General features: G+C 31.6%; 1 protein-coding gene across 5 annotated transcripts in view; it reads right to left on the bottom strand.

The window, feature by feature from the left end:
- The window catches only part of LOC106466923 (macrophage erythroblast attacher-like), a 32387-nt gene that overhangs the window by 5047 nt on the left and 16508 nt on the right, over positions 1-10832 (bottom strand). For all 5 annotated transcript variants that reach the window (XM_022395016.1, XM_022395019.1, XM_013927236.2 and 2 more), the window contains exons 4-7: positions 9143-9346; positions 5731-5853; positions 5298-5374; positions 4262-4370 (exon numbers count right to left, since the gene is read on the bottom strand). In XM_022395016.1, the coding sequence (XP_022250724.1) occupies positions 4262-4370; positions 5298-5374; positions 5731-5853; positions 9143-9346 (513 nt within the window). The remainder of the gene's footprint in view (positions 1-4261; positions 4371-5297; positions 5375-5730; positions 5854-9142; positions 9347-10832) is intronic.

Raw genomic sequence — 10832 nt, 5'->3', positions numbered from 1 at the left:
CCCACAGATGCTCTATAGGGTTGGACTTCTTGCTGGCCAAGGAAGAGTGTTGACGGATTCATTCTCTAAATAAGCCTTTACTGGCCCTAGAGTGATGAGGTCTAGCGTTGTCATCCATGAATAAAGGTCTTGACGCTAACGTGTGGTTGTCAAAATGAGGCACAACTACAGGTGTAAGCACGTCCCTGGTGTACTTTTCGCCAGTAAGGTTGCCATTGATTGTTACCAAATCCAGCTTGCAATCATGCGAGACACAGCTTACAGATTGACAGATTACGACCAGGTAACCACTGCCTTTTAAGACGGGTGCTTGTTGCAAACGGATTTCGTCTGACCAATCTACCAAGGCTCCTATCTTCTCACGTTGGGTTGTTACAGATGGAAACATGTTGCCACCCAGAATGTTAAGGACCGTCCTCGATCTGGTCGATTCTGACCAAACGGCTGATCACTGTGTAATGATAGCCAAGCTGTCTACCTATCGCCTTGTAGGACATACCAGCGGAATTCATGTCAATAATTTGCCATCTCTGCACCTCTGATATCTGTCTTCTTGCCATTCTTACTTATTCGGGACTTAAATACGGATTTGATGCACGAGAAAATAGTGCATATTGGACGTGAAGAAGGGAGCAAGTTGCACGTGGGGAAAAAAACGCGGCTGATTTAAATGTCACACCTGAACGCTCACATCCTTTTAATTATGTTCGAAATTATGAACATTGCTCAACATCATGAAAATTAAACCTTATTTTCAATAAGCAATCCTGAAAAATATTTGGGGTGCTTAACTTTTTCCAGGTGTATATATGTGTGTGTGTATATGTGATACTCAAAATAACTGATAATTATTACATATTACACTTAATCTTAACATATATACACACGCACACGTGTATATATATCTCTGCAGCTCGCTCTAATAGAGTAGTTACGGACGACAGTGATGCTGCTATGCTTTTTATTTTTTGGAATGCCAGATGTCGAAGTGTTCAATGGAACATAGGCCTGGCTTTTCTGGGCATTCAGAACAGTGGGTCCTCATTACTTTCCTTTCTGTGCATATTCGGCAGTTATTTTGGGGTATTTTTACTTTTTCAGAAGGTGAAATAGAAACCAGAGCATGGACTGATTCCTCTACTTCGTGTTTTCGCTTCACTTCTCTCTTCTTTTGTTGTAGGTACTGCATTCTCACTTTTTCAAAGCCATCATTTGTGTGGTCTGTCAACAGTTCTTTGGCAACGGTGCTGAGATGACCAGTATAGTTCAATTTTTGGTTTCCAGTTTGCCTTTTACAAACAAGAAATATATTCAGTGTCATCTGAGAAACTAGATGAAAGCCTAGCTTTTTGAACCATGCCAGAGATTTTCAACGTGGGTCATAAGGTTCCAGATATTGGTCTGCTTTGTCAACAGAGCCCACATAATTATTATATTTCTCAATATGATAGGGATTATAGAAGAATCATGATGTTCTTTAATAATATGTATTATTTTTTCAACCAATGAAGCCTCAATACAGTGTTGTAATTACCAGTAATTACTACTGATGAACTAGTAACATCACACCACTTGATTCTATAAATTCTGCTATTGCAATCAGGATTCATATTTAAATATTCTTTAGCATGATCACTTATACATCCATACAAATAATGCATAGCTTCTTCACTAATAAAGAGATTGAAATAATTACTATATTTTTCACTGGCCATATTTGTATCAGGGTTTATTCCTTCATACAGCTGTTTCAATGGAAATTAGTTTCCACCCAATCAATGTTTGCCTTGCAACTGGCACTGATTCTTCCAAATCACAAGAACTGAAGTCATTATCACCTGATGATAAATCCCATTTACTCTCACTATCAGCTGGGAAATAGTCAACATCACTATCATCACTACTAGAAGGAATGTTTTTTTTACTAATAAGACAGTCACACTTCGAAGGCAAACAAAAAACTCACTCATTATTTCCCAAGTGCACCTGTATCATCCAATCACAATTAAGAGGAGTTAATTTACTGATGATGTCATGACTTTTGGCAGAGGTAGCCAAATAATATGGCAAAATGTTAGAAAAGAAAGCAAAATTATAAAGCATTTCAGCTTTTAGCTATAAATGTTGAAATTATAGTACATACACAGGTATGTAGCCATATGATGGAGCTCTCTTCTCATACATACACATGTACTCATTGTGAAGGGGTTAACTTCAGAACAATTTCTATTACCAATTTCTCTATGCAGAGAATTTCAGTCACCAAGAAATATGACATTTTTAAACATTGTTGCAAAAACTTAATAAGATACTGTAGAGATTCTATGTTAATAGCTTAGAAACTTGTAGTATTAACCCTTTCATGTTGCTCATGTAATTTGCAGATATTGAGTCACAAATTTCACTTGTACAACAATACATGTGGTAACTCTGAGATTTCTTAATGTATCCTCTCAAAAACTGGTAAGATATTGTTAAAGATCATAAATATGTTGTGCACAAAGAATGACATTATTTTAATTAAGCATTTTTACTCAAAATATGTTATTTATTTATTTATTGTAGTTACTTGCACTCAAACTCTTAACAAATTGACTGCAAGGTGATTTAAATTTTAAGTATAAAAATATTTTTCTTCATCTTGTAGTTTTAATATTTCATTTGCATAATCTCTAGAACCTCCTAAAACAATATCAAGGTTTTTTAAGGTTAATATTTATATTGTATTTTTCATTTTCTTTACTTCATCACTATCTCTGGCTATTATCATCAATGTATAGTGCAAAGAAATAATTAAAATTAGGAAACAGAAAAGAAATATCTTTCAATTTTTTGTAGAATATTTTTAAAGATTTTCCTTTTGTTAAATTCATAATTTCAGGTCTTTTCTATTTCACATTTAGTTAATTTAATGTATTATTTTCCTTTCTTGCCCTTTACAACTTATCATTCATCTTGACACAAGTCAACAGTGTCCTTGAGGCATATTACAGTGTCTCTGGCAGACATGCACAACCCTAATGCAAAGTATGATGTATATTTTTAAATGTTTAAACCTTTCAGTTATGCATTTTAAAACATAACTAATACATAATTAACTAAAATATAAAAGACCTAAATAAAATATAAACTGTATCTGTAACTATAACATATTCAGTTAAGAAACAATCGTAAGTGCTATAGTCGATCAAGCAGTTAACAATACTACAGTCAGTTACATACATTCCATGACGACAACTGCATGCCAATTTCAAAATAACTGTTGTTTGATTATAATGTAAAATAAGATTTCTATTGATTATACACTTGTATGTAACATCTAAAAGTAGGCTATAAAACTTAAACAAATCTGTTGAAGATGGGTGTGGCACTTGTCAGGAATTGAGAAACTTTATTACTTGTTTCTATTGTATTCATTCAGAAATCTTTGAAATATACGAGTCAAAAGGTTACAAAAGCATCTAAAGAGTCTAGGCATACATCTATGCAACTACCATTGTATTACTGAAGATACAGAGTGTCAAAGTAGAGAATTTTCATAGCTCATCGGTCACATGACAATACCTCTGAAGTTTTAAGTAGTTTTTTAAAGGTTTCTTTTGAAATAAAGGACTTAGAACTTAATTAAATTTTGAATGTAACACAGTAACTTGTGCAGAAAAACGTTTACAGGGGCACCCATTGTGGTTTTGAGGATGACTGCTGCACCAATATGCTATGGAAATGTTACATCCTTCTCCCCTAAATTCCCCATATATTTTTCAAATAAATTATGACTAGTGTCTCTAAATATTACAAAGCATTCATATGAGTTTAAAACAAACTTAAAAAACTAAGCTGACCTAAGCAAAAGAAAAAAAATGACTTCTTTGCAACTCCTTGTAGAATGAATTATTTGAAATGCTGAGGACACTTCAACATCAAATCACAAACATATGCACTACCTACACAAGATATTTTTCAAATACTTAAAATTTGCATAAGTCATAGATGAAGTTGAATATACAAAGTACTTCTAACAAAAGAAAGGTGAAAAGAATATGCTGATTACAATAATTTCTAACTGAAAAGCCAGTGATCTTTGTAATAACTTTTACAATTCAAATGTAAGAAAAGCTTTAATAGTTTTAAGAATTACCCGATTAAAAATGATGTAAATATCCTGATGTGTTACATATTTTGAAAATCCTTAAAAACATTATAAAACTACACCAAAACATATTCAACAGTAAAAAAAGCACACAAAAACTAGAAGATATACCTTATATGTAGAAATATCGGTCTCTGCAGGAAAAGCTAAAAGACCCATCACACTCTGGACATTTTTCAACTGGTCATCTTCAAGATTCACAAAATACTTGCGAGCATGCCTGTTAGTGGGAGAGAAGTACAATTAAATTCCCTCAGTTTATCATTCCTGAATTTTTACATAATGTCTATAAATGGTAAAACTTTACAAGCTTAGAACTCTTAGTTCTTGTATATAGATTACTTGTGTAGTTTATTTTTTATTACTGCATACAATTTGTCATAGTTCAATGATCAAAACCCAATAATATACAATGAAAAATACAAGCTACATAAAGTCAATATAGATTAGTAATCTAAAAAAAAATTCAAAATCAAATACTTATTACTAATTTTAAAACCCAGTTTATTGCACTGTGCTATGGCTAATTTAGTGATTTAACAACACCGGAGCTAAAACTCACACTTTATTTATTAGAATCCATCAATCATTCTCTGTTGGTCATGAAATTACTAAGACCCATAATAATTATAGCTGAGAAAAGTAAATATACCAAATAACTCATGCTCTGATAAGTTGCTGTTAAAATCTCAAAATTTTCCACACTGACAATCATCACACTCTTTAATACCTAGTAAACTGTATACTTCAAATTTAAACAAAACTACATAAAAGCGTCACTATCTATCATAGCTTTTTTTATCTTTATCTTTAAAAAGTTTTTCTTAAGTAATAAAACTAGCAATTAAGATTATTTGACATCATGTCTTCTACTCTTCTGTCACTCATAAATCCTAAAAATTAAAACTAACAAAAAGTAAAACTACAAACTTAAATCCCTCCATTTTTTTTTTTTTTTGGTTGGAGACAAATCTTTTCATATAACGAAATCAGCAATTCGTATCTCTTTTTTCCATGTAACCTCCATTCTTTCATACTATATTAATTCTACTGCACAATGAAAACCAATCTGTAGTAGGTATGCATGTCTAACAGCTTTGGTATTTGTGAATCTTATACTAAACAAGACATAAACCTCCATACGTACTTAACTGCATCCATTCTTCGGTCCTTTCGAACCAATTCAATAAATTCTTGCTGCCGAAGGTTAAACTCCAGAGAACTCTGCAAGAGTGAGAGTATCAGCAAATCAAAAGATATATAGGTACATGTACACAATTACCTGAAGGTACAGGAATGGTCCTAACAGAATTGAAATCAAACTATTTCTTATCCTAGTCTGCATATAATTTACAAACCAATCATCTACTGGAATACTTAAAATTCCATTACTGGAGGTAGACCAGTGAATATGATTCTGAAAATCAGTTTCAAACAAAGAATTATAGGAAAAATACAAAATTTAAAAATTTTTAGTTATGTGGAATTAAATCCAACTTACCTTCAATAATAACTTCCTCATAATTTTAGAAAGACAAACAGTATGTTAAAAATATGAACCATCACTGTTAAAATCTTACCTTCAACTTTTTGAGTTTTGATTTGTTATCATAGCACCAGTTGAGACACTTTGATGTGTCTTTGTTTGCTAACGATTCCTCCACTTCTTTGGAAATTAAAAACAGTTCTATGTTTGTCAGATCCTATAACATTGATAGAAACAACTGATTAAAACGAAGAATATAGTTAACAACTGTTTGGAAGAGAAATATATTTCTTATATTTAATGTAAATGACCTCTACTATTACAGGTGGACCCTGTTTTACGAACTCCTGGTTAATAAAAATTCGAAGTTACGAAAAAAATGTTTTTGTACCAAACCCCAGAGTTTAGAATTTTTGGGGGGTATTTTTTGCCAATTTCTTTCTAACAGTATTATTGTTTTTTATACATATACTACTATAAAAAAAGAATAGATAAGAAAAACAAGAAATATATCACTCACCTGTGTAATCCTTTTTTTGCTGCCGACTGTCCTTCTATGTTAGCCCTAATACTTTACATCAATGTTACTGGTCCACAAAATATTTTTTTTTCATTAAGTAAATAATACATGGAAGAACACAGTATAATTTCATTTGAACAGCTAAGAAACAGTTCTTTCTGTGAGAAATTTTCTACCTCTAATCACGTGACTTGAACCGTCACAAATTCAACTTTAGCTCCCCTACTATGCTCTTGTGGGAAAAACAATTTTCTCATCAGCTAAATTGTCAATTATCTGTAAGATAACATAGGATGGATCATATTTTAATCAATCAATTGTATTCTAGGCTTTCTATTGGTTATAAATTTAACAGGACTCAGCCTTAGAAAAATGTATTAGCAAATTGTAAATTAGAGCAAGTCAAAGGTGGGCATGGCAAGAGGTTCTTGCATTTTCACTGATTCCTCTTTAGTTCCATAAGATTGAAGGATATAAAAATATAGACTGAAAAGATCGATGACGAAATTATACAGAATATTTTACGTAACATTTTGTAGTTTGAAGGGGGTGGACAAAAAAATCCTGAAAAGGAAATGACTCAAGAACAAATATTCAAATTCTCAAACTAGGGTAATTTGAGATTGTTTTTAAATATTTTCTTAAATAATTACGAACTTAAACTTATATAATATTAAAAGTTGAGTTACTATCTATGGTTTTGATGTCACATTTGTTTGAATATTGTGGTAATCAAGTAGTTTAATTAAATTTTGAATGCAACTCACTAAAACGTCATGACATGTGAAGTTTATCTAGCTTATGCGTTAAAAGTTCATACCACCTTGGAGTCTGTTTACATCCTGCACGTCTTGTTTGAATCATGGAAGGTGACAACCAACTGAATTCTCACATTTTACTTAGATTGTACTCTGCCCTTAAATCCAAAATGACTGGTAAGCATACTGCGAGTGATTCTAGTACCAGTAGTAAGGCAAGAAAAGCCATCTCAGTATCAACAAAACTGGAAATCATCAAAAAGTTTGATGAAGGCCAGAGACTCACAGAGATTGCCAAGGCATTCAAGTTCTCACCATTAACTACAGCATCTATCACGAAAGAAAAAGAAACAGTTATCCAAAGTGCTAAGTCTTTGACACCTGCATCTGCTAAATTACTAACTAGGCATCGCTCTAACATAATGAAAGAAATGGAACGTCTGTTAGCTCTACGGGTGGATGGCATGAAGCAACAGAAGGATTCACCAATTACTAACATGGCTTTGCAGGAAAAGGCACTTTCATTATTTGAAGACATGCAGAAAAAAGAAGATAAAACCAGGACCTAGTACAAGTACTAAAAAAACTACAACTTTTATTGTAATCAAAGGTTGGCTTGACAGGTTAAAAAAAGGCATAATCTATACAGCCTAAAGATGACCGGTGAGGCAGCAAGTGCTGACAAGAAGCAGCAAACCTACAAGTTCTAAAAGGTATTATTGAACAAGGAGGATATACGACCTGTCAATATCTATATTGGAAGAAGATGCCAGACAGAACAGTCTTGTCAAGGGAAGATAAGTCAGCACCAGGTCACCAGGTATTTGAAATGAAATAATATTTTTAAGGTTTTATATATACATTTTGAAATAACCAAAAATCATAAGTTACTATATTAATACCACAGAATTCCGCTATAATTTATCAAGCTTAGTAGGTAAGCTGTACTTGGGTGAAAAAAGATATGAAATTTGAGCTCACTAATGTCTTACCTTACCACTTGAAATCTAGTATGAAAAGAATTTGCTATGCAAATACTTTGCAGAGGCTGAGAAAACCACAAGGTGGACATTCTGAGCTTTTGATTGGTTATATACGCATCATTGGGCGAAGCAGGAGTACATAAGCAGGTATTTTCAAAAACTGAAAAGGTGGGTGGGGCCACCTTGGTTGATTACTATCTCAGAAAATAGAAAAGATAGGATGTTCTTATTTTACATTGGTAATTTGAATATCTAATTCATAAGAAACCACTTGGACATCACAAATATCTAATTTGAATCAATGCTGCATTCAACATACCATGTGACACACAAAAATCGATATTTAGGATTTGTTTTATATATATCTGATTTTAAATTAAGAAATTAACTAATGTATAATACTAAAATTTGAATTATAATCTACAATTTGATATCAAACTTATTGACATACATTCATAAAATAGGAGTTCAATAAAATGTTTAATGCAAGTCAACAAATGTGATGATATGGTCTCTGACCCGTGTTGGTAGGGTTAAAGCAATTGTACATTTTCTTACCATAGAAATACCACATTTGCTGAAAAAATAAGCTATTTTGGTGAAAAGCAAAACTACAATCTTTTGAACAGTAAACTAGTGATAATGTTATCTGTTCTTCAATTACCTGCAATAATTAGTTTACATGTGGTCAACATAGGACATAAAATGGTCCTTACACAAAGATTAATGATGAAAACCAGAAGATATCAGAAAGAATCAAAGACTCATAGAAGTCTGTTACCTTAGGTAAAAAGCCCTATGTGTAGTGCAATTCATGAACAGACAGATAGAAGGAGATGTGATTGGAAGATAAAATTAATATTTCTTATGCATTTTTAATTAATATTTTACACCATATAAGCAATGATATTTTAGGGAATTTGAAACTTGCACAATTGGCTTTATGAAGTAAAAAAGGTCACACTTTTTGAAGTTTTAGAAAATATTAATAAAACATGCCACTGGTATTTAATTAATAACAGAATATAATTCATGTCCAATGAATTGTAAATATTCAAATAAACATTCAACTTATGTTCTGCACCAATAGGTTTACATGACAACACAATGGAAACAGTCATAAGCTATAAATCTATATCAATATAGCAATTTTAAATGTAAACATACTCGTACTTCAGCAGGTACTTTTTATATAACTAATTTGGTTCCATACAGCTGCTAACAGAATGAACTTCTAGGACTTACCTCAATATTAGAATGTCTTGCCAATCGCAGAGCAGTGTTATAATAACCAGAACGTAGGAAGTGTTCAACTAACATCCGATCTAGTCTTTTTTTCTTCCACTGAGCAATTGCATTCTCATTAGAGCTTGCATGCTCTTTCAAATGATCCAAACGACGTTTACAAACAGAAGCTGCTTCCATTTCTTCTGTTATACTTTCTTCTGCCTAGATTAATGTATAGATGTAAAATATCAAATACTATTTCAAGAGGGAATAAACTATATTCATACTTTTGAAAAAATTACAATCAATTACTTACAATATTGGTTATCACCAGAGTCAAATATAAAATAGTAGGTAGAAAATTATCACTAGTTTATTATTCTAGGAATATTAGACAAGAATACATAAAAGGTGTTCTTGAAGGAGCATAATATTAATTTGGCATTACTTGTGGTCCTTCATAACACTTTCAAGCACAGCAAAAAGTTACCTTTAACTTTGTTCAGTATTTGGCATCTTTTATCTTTAAATAATAAGAATTTCTACCTTATATATCCTGTTACATAGCAAATGTGTAAATTCCATATTATATTCAAACTTCCAAGATAAAAATGTCCACATCTGCTCAATATTCAACAATGCAAGACTAACCACAAATTAAACTAATTCCATACAGTACACAAAGACAGTTGCACTGGTCATGAGAGAGAATGGATTTAAAGTCGTTATAGTTCATGAAAGATAATATTAGTACTGCTTGCTCTAATTTATGAAGTAAGCATAATACCCAGGTACAAAATACATCTGAAAATATCATCTGTAACTTTGAAGAATTTCATTCTTAATTATTTGTAAAGATGAATGTTTGCTTTAATATTAATATAATCATATACGATATTAGCCTCCAGTACATAATATCTAACATTCCCAGGTTAACTTTCAACTGAAAACATAGCACCTTAGCCTAAAAATACATTATAAAATATTGTACAAACAAAAAAGTATTTTTCAACAATCACATTTATGTAAACAACAGAACTCAATGTGTAAATTTGTTAAAAGTCTTGACAAGTATTGGGAAAATTAATAATTTTGGTAGTATTAGTGACCATGGATTAATGGTTTCACTTGGGTGCCAGTATTGCTGGCATTTTTAAACAGATATAGTAAAGATAGTCTAGTTTTAATAGTAACATTAGAAATTAACTTAAGAACTGACATAAAGCTTAATCTTGAATTATATGTGATTATAAAGACAAGTTAGATAAAATTTCATTTAACCTTATTCACAAAGGGAGACAAGCCTGTATAAATGATGCAGAGTAAAACCTCATAGTTCTACTATAACCTAAGAGTAGCAATGAAAATATTATGATTAATTGATAGTCTAAGGTTGTATCTAAAAATAAGGTAGCAGTTATTTTATAAAACACAACAAAAAGTTTTAAAATAGATCAAGGGAATCTAGACTGCAATATTCTAACAATAAAACTATAATCATTTATTACAGCAAGAAAATAAATGTTCAAAAATTTACCATTATTACCTTGGCTTACACAAGTCAAGTATCTTTCTCACAACTCACATGAAACACAATATATATTGAAGTAGTACAAGTCACCTGATAAATATATATCAGGTCATTCCATAAGTTCTGTCCGGATTTTAATTCTTTGAAATTTACTAGTAATTTAGAATGTTTAATGGA

Source organism: Limulus polyphemus, unplaced genomic scaffold (genome assembly GCF_000517525.1).
Source record: "Limulus polyphemus unplaced genomic scaffold, Limulus_polyphemus-2.1.2 Scaffold2425, whole genome shotgun sequence".
NCBI lineage: Eukaryota > Metazoa > Arthropoda > Merostomata > Xiphosura > Limulidae > Limulus > Limulus polyphemus.
This window is presented reverse-complemented; position numbering and strand designations above follow the sequence as displayed.